Here is a 16,678-nt window from a genome sequence, read left to right on the forward strand (position 1 = left end):
TGCGAGTACAACCAAAGCTACACTCTTAGAAGGCCCATCAGACTGTCTGACATTGATGTTTGCATTAATCTTTCATAAAGATACTGTACACGTAGTCTGATTCCTGCTGTGTTCGTTGTGCTGTTTAGGAAGAAGAAGAGGAGATCAAGCTGGAGATCAACATGTTGAAGAGTTATTCCCACCATAGGAACATCGCTACTTATTATGGAGCTTTTATTAAGAAAGGTCCTGCTGGACAGGACCACCAACTCTGGGTTTGTAAACCATTATATCTGTTATTACTATTGAGTTTTTAATGAATGTGATTTTGTTGTGTTGAATAGCTGCTACCCTTCTGGGTTTATCATGTGTGTTCTTTCATCATTCTCTCCTGAATCCCGGCTGCTTTGGCTGTTCTGACGTCTCCACGTGTCCCTCTAGCTGGTGATGGAGTACTGTGGAGCCGGCTCCGTCACAGACCTGGTGAAGAAGACCAAGGGGAACTGTCTGAAGGAGGACTGGATAGCGTACATCTGCCGAGAGGTGCTCAGGGTAAGCACTCACCGCAGCAAACACACACACACTATACACCTGTACTAGTTGTTATGGTAGAGGCCCTTCTTTAGTGCCGGTAAAAGCAGAGGCAGTAATTTGCATGTGGATGCAAACTGCAGGCGGGACGAGAGCCGCTGCAGTTGTATAAGAAACATGATGCTACTTTTAGTGAGGGACTCTTTGCCCAAACTTCAAAGAGAAGGAGCCAAACCGACGGCGATGCTCCTCCATGTTCAGGGATCAGCATCCCTCTTATGTTTTCCCGCTGTGACCCACGAGGGAACGGCTGATATGATTATTGTTTCATTCGTAAACTTGAAAGGCCACTCTAAAACATATGTCTGTAAGGATGTTATGGTTATCATTATGAGAGATCACAAGGTCCTGAGAAAGAATGCTTGCGCTGCGTTCTGCGTCGCGTTTCTGTGGCTCCAGAAACAAACCTACTCGTACACAAACTATATATCGACCTGCATCAACTCGGTTCCATCACATCTGATGCTGTCGTTATCAAGGCGAGGATGAACGTGAGAGGATTATTTTTGCGCTCTGGATCATCGCCCGAGTTTTCCCTGCTGCTGTCAGCCTCGCTGTCTCTTCATTGTTTCAACATCGCAGCGCACACACACACACACACACACACACACACACACACACGCACACACACACACACACACACAGACGCTGGTGAGGTCATTGTCTGAAATAAGATTCACTTCCTCTGTTTGTTTAACCTCCTTTGAAGAAGCGAGAGCACACACACATACACAGACGCGCACTCGTTCGAGCTGTGCCACTGACCGGCAGCCTCCGTGCTACTCGGTCACTCACCTACTTTAACCCTGTGAACCCCAAAAAACACCAGCGGGATCTAAACAGATGTTTTCTACCATCACCAAAACTACACCGTTTGTCCCAGCCAGAAGCTGTAAAAAGCATCATTATGGTCAGATTGTCATCTTTCCGATGGTCCTCGAGCACATCATGTGTGACGAAGGCTTACATCAAAACAAATCTGCCAAAACAAAGCTTAAAAATGTTGATATTTCATCAAAAACGTGAAACACATTAAATTCTGCGTAACTAGGATGCCATGATTGACTCGGCTGAGACCAGCAGGACAGAGATTCCTTGAAACCTTTCTTAAGCTGCAAGCTGCTGAACACAGTGCATGGAGGAGGGGACAGGTTGTCTAAATCACACCTGGAGCCTCTATTTATTTCCAGCATTGTCCACTTGTAGACACTTGGAAACATGTTAGATAAATATATTTAGCAATTTTTGTAAAAATGTAATTCCGCTTGTTTTTCTTTTTTATGATTTATGGCATATCTGAGTTCCCTCTTCTTCTGGCCATGACTGTGCTGTTTCCATAGAGGTGCAGGACTTTCATACTGCAGTGAACATCAAGGCCACAGAGAGTAAAATGTGACGGGAGCATAAAACGCTCTAACACCGCTTGGGGGGTCAGAGGGTTGAGCAATAGGAAGGAAAAAGCAGGGCAACAAAGTTGAAGTAAATTCTGCTCTTTGTTCGGCATTCCATTAAAAATAAACACATAATGCTTCTACTCTTTTAAAGCAATTGTGCCTTTATATTTATAGTGATAGTGGTCATCTGACTGTGTGTGTGCATATTTGTCTCCCAGGGTCTTTCCCATCTTCACGCCCATCATGTGATCCACAGAGACATTAAGGGACAGAATGTTTTGCTCACAGAGAACGCCGAAGTCAAACTGGGTACGACACATCCACACATGCACTGTGGTTTCTCAAGCACCATACACACCATCATACATACTGAGTCACACAAACGCCTCATAAAGAAGCAAAGCTTGTGGCCGCTCCGAGGACGTTAAGTCGTCCCACGTTGTTTTGTGTTTCAGTTGATTTTGGAGTGTCGGCGCAGCTGGATAAGACGATCGGTCGAAGGAACACCTTCATCGGTACGCCCTATTGGATGGCTCCGGAGGTCATCGCCTGTGACGAGAACCCCGAGGCCACATATGACTACAGGGTACTGAATTACACAGACACAGCGGGCGTTTCTGGCCAGCTTTAGGAATGCTCATCATCATTGTAGAGTACTAGACGTTTGACTCTTGGAAATTACATCCTGGATCTTGTCTCTCGCGCTACTCGCAAACCGTTTTACTGTTTGAATATAAAGAGAGAATGAAGAGAACTGGAGCTAAGCTTCACGTGTGCACCGGTCTCAACCTTTTCTCTTGTCTCTCTCGTTCTCAGAGTGACCTCTGGTCTTTAGGCATCACTGCTTTGGAGATGGCTGAAGGAGCCCCTCGTAAGTTCAACAATGTATTGATGTCTTTGAACAGTGACGTGTATTTCCACTCCCTTTTACCGTTCCTGTCTCTGACTCTATATTTGTATGCAGCTCTGTGTGACATGCATCCAATGAGAGCGCTGTTTTTGATTCCACGAAACCCTCCACCCAAACTCAAATCAAAGAAATGGTAAGCCTCACACATCCATACACACACAGCAGGAAGTGGAGGGCAGTGTTGAGGTTTTCTCCTGGTCTTTGTTTTGGGTTTCTTGCATCGGACAATCAGACAAAAGACAACGATGAAACTGAGAGCTCAAAGTCGCTGGCATTTTACATCTTACAACCTGTCATACATTTGTTCTCTTTGAGAATGGACACAATGTTGTGGCAGCTGTTTTTAAACCTCAAACCAGAGTTACTATTGACCCGTCTCTCTCTTCCCCTCCTCTGCCATCGCCCTGCCTCCTTCCCCTTACATAATGGATGAGCCCTTCAGATTGAACTGGCAGTTGAACTCATGCTGTCTTTCATTTAGTATTGATGTCATCAGAAACACTCGTTTGTAGGACAGCTTTGAATAGCTACGCAGAGCTTTCCACTCCTTTTTACCTCGGGCCTCCCGAAGGCGACGAGCACGCCGAAGACAGAGCAGCAACACACATTCCTGTTTCCTGTGTGAACGGAGCACGGACAACACGCCTCTCCAATCATAGGAGTGTGTCAGTCCGCAGATATTGCCCGAGTTAAACCTCAACACAGGATCGTCCTCGATAACATTTCAACAAGTGATAACTAGCTTGCATTCTGTAGGTGAGGTTATTTTGGTGGCATGTTTTAGAGGCTGTCTCTGATTTAAACAGGTTTGATTAGTTGACCTGCTGGTTTTCATATTGGTCCTCTACATTTCACTTTCCCTTGTTCTCTCTTGTCATAATGACTGCATATTTATTTAGTTTGCTCAGATGTGGCACTTTATAACTTTATACAGTTCTATATATACGTATATATATTTCCGGTTAGGGTTAGGGTTAGAACAGGATTATGTAATTGAAAGTGAGTTTAACTTAATCATGATCCTCTATCATGATGAAACTCTTGTCAATAAACATGCCTCAACCTCTGTAATGTAAAACAGATTTCTACTCTACTCTTTTACTCTGTAGGAATGTGCTAAAGGCTAACTTGGGGTTTATGATCAATCACATAAACTATAGTACATTACACAGATTATACTTTTTACAACTTCCTCAATCTGTTTCCACTCTGTTTCTTCCCTTTGCACTCCTTCGTTGGCCGTCTCTCTCTATCTTCCTGCAGGTCGAAGCGCTTCCTGTCCTTCGTCGATAGCTCTCTGGTCAAGAACCATCTGCATCGCCCCACCACGGACGCCCTGCTGAGACACGCCTTCATCAGAGATCTCGTCAACGAGAGACAAGTGCGCATCATGCTCAAAGATCACCTGGACAGAACCAGGAAGAAACGAGAGAAAGGTGAGGAGAAATGGACACAACAAGGTCTGTGGATTATCTTTGAGCACCACAAGCTGGAGCATCTAGTTAGGACTGGAAATGGACAAAATATCTCATATCCGGATCACAATGTATATCACGATATTGGATGTTTTCTGGTTATTCAATAAATAAACCTTTGCCCCTTACATGCCCTGGATTCAGACAGGCTGTTTATCTACATGCGTCAACGTCGTCTAGAACACAGTAGAGAGACGGGGGAGGGGGCTGGAGATTGTGGAGGAATACCTCCAACACTCACAAACTCACACTAAAACAATCAAGATCGATAAATAGAAGTTTCTACAAGTTCTAGAAGGGAATGTGTGTATTTGATTTTGGGGGTGAACTGTCCCTTTAAATCCAGTCTGCCATTATAGTTGGACCAAAGCCTGAACTGTGGGCAGATTTATTTTATTCACACTTGACTCACTCCAATTGATTCCAGTGAGTCAGTAATAAATCACTTCTTGTACTTCCAGCTGAATTATACAGCTGCTGCTTATGTTGGATGACTTACATTGGTGATGATGACGATGATGATCCTAGGGGATTGTCATGCCTCTGCGCCAACGACACAATATCCTAAAAAAACCATCTGAGGGTAATTTCCTCAAATTTGGCAAAAAAAGTCCACTTGGACTTGTTGGTCAAAGGTCGAGGTTACTGTCGGCCCCATTCTTGTGATGTCACCTGGAATGAATGCCTTTAACGTTGTCACAAGCATCCACCTGGACTCAAGGATGGACTGGTTAGATTTGGGTTTTCAAATGTCACTGTGACTTCACAAAACACGGCCGTAACTCAACAAGTCGTGTACGAATTATTACAACTTCACACAAACGTCTAATGGGGCCAAAATGATGAAGTGATGTCATTTTGGACAGACATGGATGTAAACTGCAGCTTGACATGTGAGGTGGTAATCCTAGCTGCCTGTGAAACTCAGAGGAGAAGGCCTGTCCTGAACACACACACGTGTTCTACAGTGAGGTGCTCCGCTCTGTCCTGCATTGTTGGAATCATTCAGGTGTTCGACAGCTGATTTCTCTGACAGCGGCACTCAAGGAATTGTAATACATTCTTTGGATAACTAACGACATTCCAGAGCATCTTACATTTTTAGAGGCCATTTCACAGAATAGATGCTCCATTATGTCTCACTAACTCTCTGCATTAGGGGGGTTTCCTGCCGCTCTTACTATCCACACTCTTACGCTGAGAGAGCCAACCAGCTGTGATAAAGGCCCAGCAGCTGCCTTTCTGCTAATTTATAGCGCACTGTTCATGGGAATGTTTCATTGGGGCGCTGGTGTTACCCACGATTAACACAACTTCTTTTGCATGAATTATACTTTATTCATTTAGCTTAAGTAAAGCCAGCCTGTAACACGTAAACCTGTCCACTGTTAATGCAACGCAGTGCAACCAAAGATAGGATTTCAGGCAAGGAAGTGCTGATTCAGTTCTGAAGGTTTTTGAGATGAATGTTGATGTATCCGTATGATTAGACCTCTAAAGATGCAGTCCATACACCACCACTGGTTATGTCAGATATCTTAACTGAGTGGAATACAGAGGAAAGGGCCACAGCGAGACGGCCGGACAAAACGAGCAAGAGAGCGAAAAGAAGGAGAATGTTGGGTCGGGCGTAAAGGCTGCACAAGCTTGACCTTTGCTTTTCTACGCCATTCAGTCAGGAAAATGTTTTACAGGAGGAGGAAGAAGAGAGACAGGAGGAGGGACGTAGAGACAAAGAAACAAGAGACACATTATGGAGAGGGAGGGGAGGAGAAGTTCATCCCCATCCTGTTCTGAAAAAGAGTTCTACTCTGGATGATGTGCTGAATATGTGATGGCAGTCAAACTGTGAGAAAAACAGCTGGGGGGGGGGGGGGATAGATATTTTACCACTTCGCTCCTCTTTTGTTCTCTGTTTGTGTTGATATTCGAGCAGTGTGAGACGTCCTTGTATTGTCCGTTTATTCATCTTCATTTGGCAGACTGAAAGACAGAGGGACAAGAGACAGAAAGAGACAGTGATAACAATGGAGAGAAAGAGGGAGAGAGAGACAGAGAGAGAGAGAGAAAAGCTGAGAGGGGAAGGAAGGAGGAAACAGAACGGCCATCTGGTTCTAATCTTCTGTTAGCTTATAAAAACACACTAATGACTGGTAGACTTTCTGTGTGTGTGTGTGTGTGTGTGTGTGTGTGTGTGTGTGTGTGTGTGTGTGTGTGTGTGTGTGTGTGTGTGTGTGTGTGTGTGCGTGTGCGTGTGTGCGTTGATTCCCTAGCCAAAGATTGTCTGTTTTGAAGAATGAATCCCCCCCCCCCCCCCCCCAAAAAAAAAGGAGGGCACTTCTTTCTCAGTCAGCGTAAGCAGGCGTTAACCCTCAAATCACTCTTCCCTCCTGCAGCTTTTGGCTCTGAAAAGACGTGACGCATGACATCACAGCCACAGAGCAGAGATTTCCTCTGTCCGCTGCAGCAGCACAATCTGTCAGCGGTCCGGAACAAACACACCTTTCAGCGTGTTAATGGCAACACATGGCGAGTCGAGTAAAACGTAGAAGTTAGCCCGAGCTGCTTTCACACCATGTGTTGGCCAAATGTTGTCACGCTAAGCTCTATCTGGCCTTTAGACAACACGCCCTCTGGAACAGTTGAACTGTGCACTGATTGTGGTGTAGAAAGACTTTCCAATCCAAACTATTAGGTGTTGTGTACATTTAAGATCAGTGATGTGTGTGGGCAGGGAAAGACGGGTCCCATAATAGGAGGCACATGTTGAAGAGAGAGAGAACACTCTTTTGGTGAATGCATTGGGTCAGGATTGAGATGAGTCAGCGGTGCTGTTTTGAAGCCGTGGTGTAACTCTGTCCCTCACTTTCTCGCTGCCCGAGTTCGCCCACACTGTACTTTTGTGTGGCTTCGATAATGACAAAATTGCTGCTGGCGGTAGACGATGAAGGAATTTTGAATGAAACGGTGGTCGGCTCAGAATAGCCGACCAATAGTAATGGGGAACCAGAGAAGAAGACCCGCACCGGTGCAAACACGCCGGAGGCCTTCACTGAATGTTTGGAACAGAAAACCTGTTACAATGGAACGAAGGTTAGAAGGTTGAATAGCCTGTAAACACCTTGATTTAGCATTTACTCAAATTTGAATTTAGAATGTATTTTATTTGTTACGTACATACATGAAATTTGACCTCTGCATTTAACCCATCCTCAGCATTTCTGAGCAGTGGGCTGCTGTGTAGCACCCAGGCTTCAGTGCCTCGACAGGAGGAGCCGGGGATCGAACTGCCACCCGTTCTAATCCCTGAGCCACACCCACATTCCTTTAAATGCTACATGTTGACATCTTTCGATCCGATATTTCAATTTGCGATTATCATCATAGTTGCAGATCAATTTTTCTTTGGCTCAACCTAGTGTTCCAGCAGTAACAGCTATCTAAATAATCCAATAATACCTGCAAGGAGATATTTGAGCTTATTGTTTTAATTGCATGATATTAACCAAATATCACTAATATTCTCTCTGTTTATCTCTCAGAGGGTCCGGAGTACGAGTACAGTGGCAGTGAAGAAGAGGATGATGAGGTGACAGAGGAGGAAGGGGAGCCCAGGTAAAAGCCTTTTCACACTAGGCAAGAAGCGATCGAACACAGGATGTATGATGAAAGACCGCACACTCATGGACGCTCAATTAGTCTGGATAAACACACAGACCTGTGTATCATTATCATTGCTTATCGCTACCCCTCCCTCTGCTTAAGTGCTGCTCACATACAAAGATAATGAATCCCCACAGGGCCGTGTGTGTGTGTGTGTGTGTGTATGTGTGTGTGTGTGTGTGTGTGTGTGTGTGTGTGTGTGTGTGTGTGTGTGTGTGTGTGTGTGTGTGTGTGTGTGTGTGTGTGTGTGTGTGTGTGTGTGTGTGTGTGTGTGTGTGTGTGTGGAGACAGATGCACAAGCCTCTCAAACAGCAGATGGCACTCTGAACCAATCACTTTCTCCCAGGATGTGTTTGTGTGGCTGTGAGCATCTCATTGGTGAACTGACAGCGATCCTCCAGTGTGCTTCAGATCATAACAGTCAGTTATTGTGACTTGGACACTTTTGCTCCCTCTCTTGCAGCTCCATAGTGAACGTTCCGGGGGAATGGACGCTGAGACGGGAGTTTCTTCGTTTGCAGACGGAGGACCGCGATGGGGGGAGAGAGGGAGGCCACGGGGGAGGCGGGGGTCAACAAAGGCAACAGGTAGGCGTCGAGTTCATGTGCAACCTTTTACACATTCATCTGTATTGTAGTTATATACAGTAAATTACAATGATGCCAAATATGCACCGAGCGATCGGCCACCGGTTAAAACTGTTCGGTTGTCAGCTGACCGGCAATGACCAGTGACCGGCCAATCAGTCTCATTTATACACACACACACACACACACACACACACACACACACACACACACACAGAATATGTCGTGTTGAGTGAGAGAAGGTCCTGTAACTTTGTGCAGTTTTGGAGGAAATGATTTAATAGTCAATGTTTTCTGATTAACATACAATTGACTTTCAATATTCAATAAAAGAAAAGTTACAAAAATGTTTGTATATGCTGTCAATTAAATTTCTTAGGGAGACAGAAATTCCGAAAAGATCAGAATCGGGTGATCAGACTGCATTATTCATATATTCATATATATTCACTGGTTCCAGTGTGAGGATTTTCAGTAAGTCGTTGGGTTTTGGACATCACAAGCAGATCATAGACATCCCTGCAGGCTCTAAAAACTGTGAATGGCATTTTTCCACTTTTACAAATGATAGACTAAATTATTAGCAATCAATCGAGACAATAATTGGCAGATCAATCAATGGTGATAGTGATAATTGGTAATCGCAGCCCTGATTATTATCATTAGTTGTAATAGTGATGTAGTCATACAGTAGTAGTAGCTGCAGGTTGTGCTTTCAGTGCAGCAAGTTCAGGTTCCTGAACTCAAATGGGAAAAGTCATGACAGCAGAGTGACCACCACAGTGTCCACTCTGAGCTCTGATCCTATTTCACACTCATTAGACCTTCAGTCCTCTTAAAGTTTCAAGTGTAACTGGCTCATATCACAGTTGGACCAGCAGGCCATTTGACCCCGTTTCAAAGCCAAGTTAACGTAATATATTTCACCTTTAAAACCTGTGTTGTTTTCCTTATCTTGTTTGTAACTACGATGGGATGATGCTTCCTGCCTAGGCGCTGCAGCAGCACAGGCAGCAGCTGGCGGAGCAGGAGCGATACAAGCAGCAGCTACTGGCCGACAGACAGAAGAGGATCCAACAGCAACACGAGCAGCGGCAGAAGTTAGAGGACGTGAGTGCTGCTCATTCACACCTTTCTTCTGTGTTCGCTCAGCATTTACTGATGAGGAAGCAGAAGATACAACAAGAAGCACCTCAGTGTCACGTGCCGTCATACTTACTCTGCTAACCATTCTCACAGAGCCTTCAGCCTTTCTATGATATCACGTGACCCCACAACAACTGTTGTCACTATGTTGATGGTCTGTGTTACTGCAGTTTGTGCTTGTTAAGAATGTCAGCTGAATGCCTATCAATAGAATATATTGGCACCATGTGATCAAATACCATTCACACTTCTAAATATTGTAAATGATGTCGACTCAATGTCTCTATTTGCCGTTTCCAGCAGCAGAGGCGGCAGCTGGCGGACTGCGCCTTTCAGTGGGCGGAGCTCCAAGAGATCTTGGTCGGGGAGGAGTCGGATCTCCATGACAACAGAATCTTATTGGATGAGAGAAACAGGAGGAGCGACAGGAGACAGGTAAAGACATACCTCTGGTCCGGTAGATGCTTTGGTGTGATGACGTAATCGTTACCAAGTTGGTTTGTGCTAGTTTGTAGAGCCTCCGCGCCAGAGTCATCATGTTTTAGGGTCGTCCGACCGCCGGGTCTATTATCACAAACGCAAGAATCTCAGAAACGCCTTGTGTGAATTTCTTCAAATTGGCAACAAATGTGTATTCGAGGATGAGCTGATCAGATTTTGGTGGACAAACGTCATTGTGACCTCACAAAACAGTCGCTAACTTTGTCAGTCTGCTCTTTAGTGCTGGCAGGAAGTGCACCGTGGGTTTCTCAGAACCTTTACACTGAAAGCAGCTGCATGCTGCGTCTGGACCCAACCCCGATGAGAGCAGTAAGAGTGAACCAGTGTAGCGTTAGCTTAGTTTAGCGTTTATCCTTAGCACGCGTGTCAGAGAATGACGTAATCACAGCCGTACGCTACGCAAGTAGTCGCGGCGCTTCGTAGTGCACCTCTGAATGTTTGTAACTTGGCGTGTGCGATCATGTGACTGTCACAAATATTTGACTGATAAAAACTCTATTTACATATACATGTTTACATTTAACATCCATTTCACATCAAACAGGCGTCTTCCCTCTTGAGGAATGAAATACATATAAAAGACGGGGTCCAGATATAGAAAAGAAGTGATAACTTCACTGCTCGTTCAAAAGGTTTAATAAACTACTTGGAGATTGAATTTGCTTTTCTACAGTTTTGTGTTTGAAGAAGATGGAGCTGCTCTAAAAATAATATTTTACTTTCTTAAAAGTTAATTCACAACATCAGACAAATCTTTCGGAGATTAAAAATCATTTTAAAGAAAGACAGACAGCTCTCTCCACTATATCACAGAGTCCTCTCTTAGTCATTCATTTTAACATGGAGGTAATGAATCTATCCCACACGCCAGTGCGTTTCAATAGGTGTATATTAACACCCAGGAGCAGGTTAGGAACTGTGATTTCTTCATGTAGAAGACACTGTATTTCAACGCTGTTAATACCTGTCTACTTACATTACATGTCTATCTGGTGTGCCTGTGTGTGTGTGTGTGTGTGCGGCAGAGAGCTATCTGTGCGTATTGGGTTCTGATTACACAGATTGCCTCTAAGTCGTTAAGTTCAGGCGCACTTAATGGATCTATCCGACGCTTCATTATGTTTTAATTCATCTGCATTTAATTATGTGACGGGTTCAGTGAGTGCGTGAGATGTCTTGTATTGTGTCAGATGAGGAACTTGTCTCGGTGCAGCGGTTCCGATCGTTTCACGCGTTGATTGATTTGGCAAGCGTTACACAGTATATCAGGGGCGTGTCGGAGGCTTAGAGATGAGAGACGTGGCCGTGTGCGGGGATGGAGCCGTCGCACTGTAACCCCAGCGCCCTCACCCGCTCTGGTATCATTTGAAAAAAGTGGGTTGTTCTCCAGTTCAAAAAGAAGTCTGATTGTATAGAAGTCTATGAGAAAATGACTCTACTTCTCTCTTGATTTATTACCTCAGTAAACATTGTAAACATGAGTTTATGGTCTCAATCTCTAGTTTCAAGTCTTCTTCAATACAGCATGAAGTTCATTTAGTAAATGATGGTCCATTTAGAGTCAAACAGACCATAAAGCAGGGCATGCTTTAGGGCGGGGCTTACTGTGATGACAGCCTTATACGGCGTCTCTACGTCACTCCTCCACCGACCTAATATGGTCACTTCGGTTTACTGGTTGCAAAAAAACTAGATGGCGACGGCAAAAATACTGAATTCAAAGCTTCAAAACCGCAGTCCACAACCCAATGGGTGAAGATGCCCTCTTCTTACCCACAGTCTATGGGTCTAACCTTTGTCAATGCATTCTGGAAGATGCTCCCGCCTCCCGTGACCCTGAACACGTTACGTGAGGTTAGTAAACAGATGGTTGGTCATGTGGCTAAAAATGTGTCCTGCTGACTTTGGTGAGTTGTCCTCTCGCCCCACCGTGAGGGGGACATTTAGAGTGGAATGTGTCCATCGATTGGATGCATCGCCATGAAGTGTGTTACAGATGGTCATCACTTTCATCATGTGTCAAAATAATTCTCCAATACGCAAATATTAGCATGCCAACACGATGGTGGCCATGGTAGACACTATGCCTGCTGAACATCAGCATTGTAACAGTGTTTAAATCCTTGTTTCATTTAAATGACTCATTCATTCAACAGGTTACTCTGTGATATTCAGGAGATAAAAAGCAAAACGTTTCTGATGTATAGAGACACATGGTTGGCTGATACATGGTGTGAACGAAAGTTCCAAACTGATTGTCTCATAAAGAATATCTACCGTGTAAAACTTTATGTGAAATATGTTTCAAACTAAACGTGCACAGCTCCACTCATTAGCCCTGGAGACCACTCCAGAGGATGCACAGGCTTGTTCTGTGAGCCAGGTGAGAATGAGGTGTACGTCTTGTGTTACTGTCCTGTATACGAGGACATAGAGGAGTTACTTCAAAGTAAAATGACCTCCATTTATGTTGAGTTGTTTTTGCCTCGACGACGATGAAAAACTTGCGTTTTGCTTCAGAAAGGAGACCGTTTTTAAGGCTGATTATATTTGCCAGGCTTGGGAGAGAATGTTTACGACCGAGTGGTAAAATATCTTGTCATTTTTATAATGTTATGAAATGTTTGACCAGTACAACGTTATTGTCGGTGTCTTGTCAAATCATGAGGGTTTGGCACTGAAATCAATCCATCAATCCATCAAGTATTGAGCTGAAAGAAGGCTCACAGAGCTGCTGGTCTACTGTAAACCCTCACTGTAGGTCTCTGTGGGGGCTCGTAGCTCCCAGTGGCACCAGTGGCAGCGAGTAGTAGAGTGTTTGTAGTCGGCAGCTCCCAGGTGAGAGTATAGCTGCTCCGATGAAAGGAGTGATGATTGATGATTGGGTTCTCCGTTGCCGATATGAAGGCAATTTGAACTAAGGTACTATCAGAACTGAGATATGATGAGAATAATGTGGAGACCCTGCGCGCTACTCTGCATATAGAGATGTGTCTGGTGGAGCGGCATGTCCGCCCGCTGAGCCCCGGTAATCAGTTACGAGTGGCTTTCTAAATCATTAATTACAAAGCAGTCTGCCGTCTGGTTGTCCACGGATCTGACACCCAGCCACGACTCTGCTCCGCACTCCATACGGGTAATTAACGTTAACGATAGGATTTGGATTGTGATATTAAAGAAAAGGGAACATGATGCTCCAGCACCGATACACAGACTTTGTCATTGTTTGAATACAGGAGACCATTTTTAAATGTTTCAATAACGAGCCCAAACTCTTTTAGAAATGTTTTTTCACATGCCTTTAACTTAATTGCAGAAAGCTTAAATGTTGAGTTATTTTCAAAGCTCCTTCAGACACTTAGCTAAGTGATCTGGAGTCACCACGACTGGACGATATCCGGAGCCCTAGCTCACCTCGGACTATGGCTGAGGCTGCCCCCTCTTAGTCAGTCAGTCGACAAAGATGTCTTCAGTCCATTAGTTCTTCTGATGCTTTTTCATGCTGAATGACTTATTTCTAAGAACCGTGTGAGCTTATCTCTGGTAAACACAAGATTTAGAGTGGTGCTTTTGTTTAGTGGAGGAACTCAGTTCTACAGATCTGTTGATTTAAATCTCAACTAATTGATTAAGCAACAACATGGTGTAAGTCAACTAAGAAGTTCTTTAGTCGAGGAATGCAATAGTTATGAATCAAATGACACTTGGGTTTGTCATCAAGCTCTTCAGCTCTGTTTAGCGTGACCCTTCAGATCCAAACACACACAGTTTAAAGGCAGCTAATATTTCAATAGAGTATATTTAACATTGTTAATGTGAAAAGTTGGGACAGTTGGGACTAATTAGACATACATAGGCTTTTCCAGGAGAAATTCAAAAAGAGGTCGTGATGAAATATTTAGAGTCGAGGGCGTCGGCTAAAAGCTCCATGCCATCTTGCACACTCTGAATATTTTAGTTCCCACCTCTCAGAATTCTGCTCAAGACCTCAGTGTACCCTAATTAAAGTAAGCCTCTGTGTGTGTGTGTGTGTGTGTGTGTGTGTGTGTGTGTCTTCAGCAGGACCAGGCAGGCAGACAGCGGTGTGCCGATGTGTCAGTAAGGCCTCTGGACTCCGCCGCAGAGCAGGTAACAAACCTTCACTCTACGCTTTTCACTCCTCATTCATTCTTCCATTTTTTCACACGGGTGAGGCCAGGTGGACTTTCTTTTGAAAGCTTCTGAATCCGTGGGTTCCGGGCAGTAACGCACGTCATGTAGGACTCCGCGATGTGTGTGTGTGTGTGTGTGTGTGCAAACTGCTAACCTCTCAGGTGGACGTTCTATTTGATTTGTCTCATTCTCGTAGTGATTGTCTCCTTTTTTGGGGGGGTTTGTTTGTTTCTCTTTCTATGACTGCTACACGTCTTCCGATGTTTGTGTTCTTCCCATTCAGCCTCAGACCTGTTAACGCTGAGTCAACAAGAAGCAGAGTGTGTTTGTGTGTAGGCAACAATGGAGTGATGGAAACTATTTCATATATGACTGTGCGCCGTTTCAATGAGCGTGAAAAAGATGCACAAGTGAAACGATTAATTGCTTGTATAATTGATTAGTCAATTGACATACATTTTTTTAAATCTATATAAGATAATTTTATTGTTTAAGTAATTTCCCAAGCATGTCAAACCATCTCAATCCACCCTCTTAACTGTGAGAATCTTTTTGTTTGTCTTCTGTGATGGTAAACTCACAACCTCAGGCTTTTGGACTGTTGGCCGCACAAAATGAGACATTTCAATTTCTGGTGGGGCTTTAAGACTTAAGACTTTATTTATCAAACGACTAATCGGTTATTGTAGGACATATTCTGCTTTATTGATATTAAAAGGGAGAAGATAATTTTGTAGGACTTGTTTAGTGATGGAGAGAAAGAGAAAAGAAGTAAGAGACGACAGCTGTTGTCCGTCACTGAGCTCCTATAGATGAGAGGAACGGAGAGAGGTGAAGAAGACGTGACTATAAGACACTACAGTGGAGCATGTCAGAGAACTAAAGCTACTGTACGTGTGTTAGTTATAGAGAAAGACAGCGTGTGACATTCCTGAGAGAAGTTCATCATTGAAGGAGGCACAGACAGGTTGTGATATGTACTACTGTCCCAGCAGTGTCCCACCCTGACCAGCTTTTAAGCCAGAGGTCATCCCGGCGTGTCAGCACCATCCCTCTCCATCTCTCTCTCTGCTGATCTCCCTCTCCTCACTAGTTGTTTCCTCCCTCGGTCACAGCGTGTAACACCTTTGGTTTCTTGCGTCTCTCTCTCTCTCTCTCTCTCTCTCTCTCGGTGTTCCCTCCTAAGTGTGTCTTATCTAATCTCAGTGGGTGTTTCAGACGTACACATTCACCAAACATGTCTCTATTCATTTCATCCTCTGATGTTGTTGTGGATGGGTGGTAGAATGAGAGTTGCTCTTGTTTATTAATCCTTAGCTTGTAAGTTCATACTAATAATAGAAAGGGAGGAGTATTAATACAGTGGTGAAGGAATATTTCTTTTGGACCCTTCACAGATGGATGATTTAGTTTAACTCTCAGGGATTTCTCTAAAGATTACTCTTCATTTGGCTCTGGATTTTAAAAGAGTTGGGGTATAGAGGTGATTTTTAATATGCAATAATTCCAGTCCACTACTGTAACGTGGATGTTATTTTTTCTTTGGTGAGTTTTGTTCACATTTAGTGTGTATTTTATACTCATCCACCTTATTGTCACATAGTTAATACCTCAGTGAATCGGCTCAGCTGTTTGACTTCACTTCTTATCATTTGTTATCAAGTCCTCTATTGTTCATGGAGACATGGAGGCTCTGACATTAAGCTTTGTCATGCACCAGGTAGCTGAGATGTTTCACTTGCCCGATAACCCAACTTACATGTACGAAATGTCAAATGTAGGCTTATTAATAAATAAATAAAATCAACAGAGATGACGACAAATGGACAGAATAAAGCACCATCAATGTTCTCTTTTTACCTGTTGTTATTGTCATCTACAGTAGGTATTGGCATGAAACCACATAATTATTAGGAAACAAATTGAATATTTATTTAAATATTTGCTTTCATCTCACATTATTTTGGGGTATTTGTGGTTCTACATATATATTGTAAGCTGGTGATCTGTATATTAGCTCCTAATAAAGACGACACGCCCGATCAGACTACTGCATGAGACATTTCACAGAGTGTACTTGCCCCGGGCAAGCGTTAACGTTAACATTTAAATCAGCTTTAATATCAGTGTGTGTCACTTAAACTGTAAATTATGTAATTTAACATTAATTAAAACATCATCTTTCATCGTTTTTTTTTAATTGTTAATCGCTCTGTAAGTTGCCAAATAGAGCAACGAAGCATTCTTATTCCACTCAGCATTCTTTAGTGGTAATGTAGA

The 16,678-nt window shown here is 43.7% G+C and overlaps 1 protein-coding gene across 5 annotated transcripts in view; it reads left to right on the forward strand.

Moving 5' to 3' along the window:
• Positions 1-16,678, forward strand: part of LOC142962451 (mitogen-activated protein kinase kinase kinase kinase 4-like) — a 60,307-nt gene that overhangs the window by 17,365 nt on the left and 26,264 nt on the right. For 2 of the 5 annotated variants that reach the window (XM_076102946.1, XM_076102948.1), the window contains exons 4-15: positions 129-254; positions 421-531; positions 2,183-2,273; positions 2,420-2,550; positions 2,781-2,835; positions 2,929-3,007; positions 4,138-4,310; positions 7,892-7,964; positions 8,476-8,599; positions 9,593-9,709; positions 10,046-10,180; positions 14,306-14,374. In XM_076102946.1, coding sequence (XP_075959061.1) covers positions 129-254; positions 421-531; positions 2,183-2,273; positions 2,420-2,550; positions 2,781-2,835; positions 2,929-3,007; positions 4,138-4,310; positions 7,892-7,964; positions 8,476-8,599; positions 9,593-9,709; positions 10,046-10,180; positions 14,306-14,374 — 1,284 coding nt within the window. The other 3 variants (XM_076102947.1, XM_076102949.1, XM_076102950.1) reach the window with 2 other exon arrangements.

Source organism: Anarhichas minor, unplaced genomic scaffold (genome assembly GCF_050575085.1).
Source record: "Anarhichas minor isolate MPS153535 unplaced genomic scaffold, ASM5057508v1 ptg000028l, whole genome shotgun sequence".
NCBI lineage: Eukaryota > Metazoa > Chordata > Actinopteri > Perciformes > Anarhichadidae > Anarhichas > Anarhichas minor.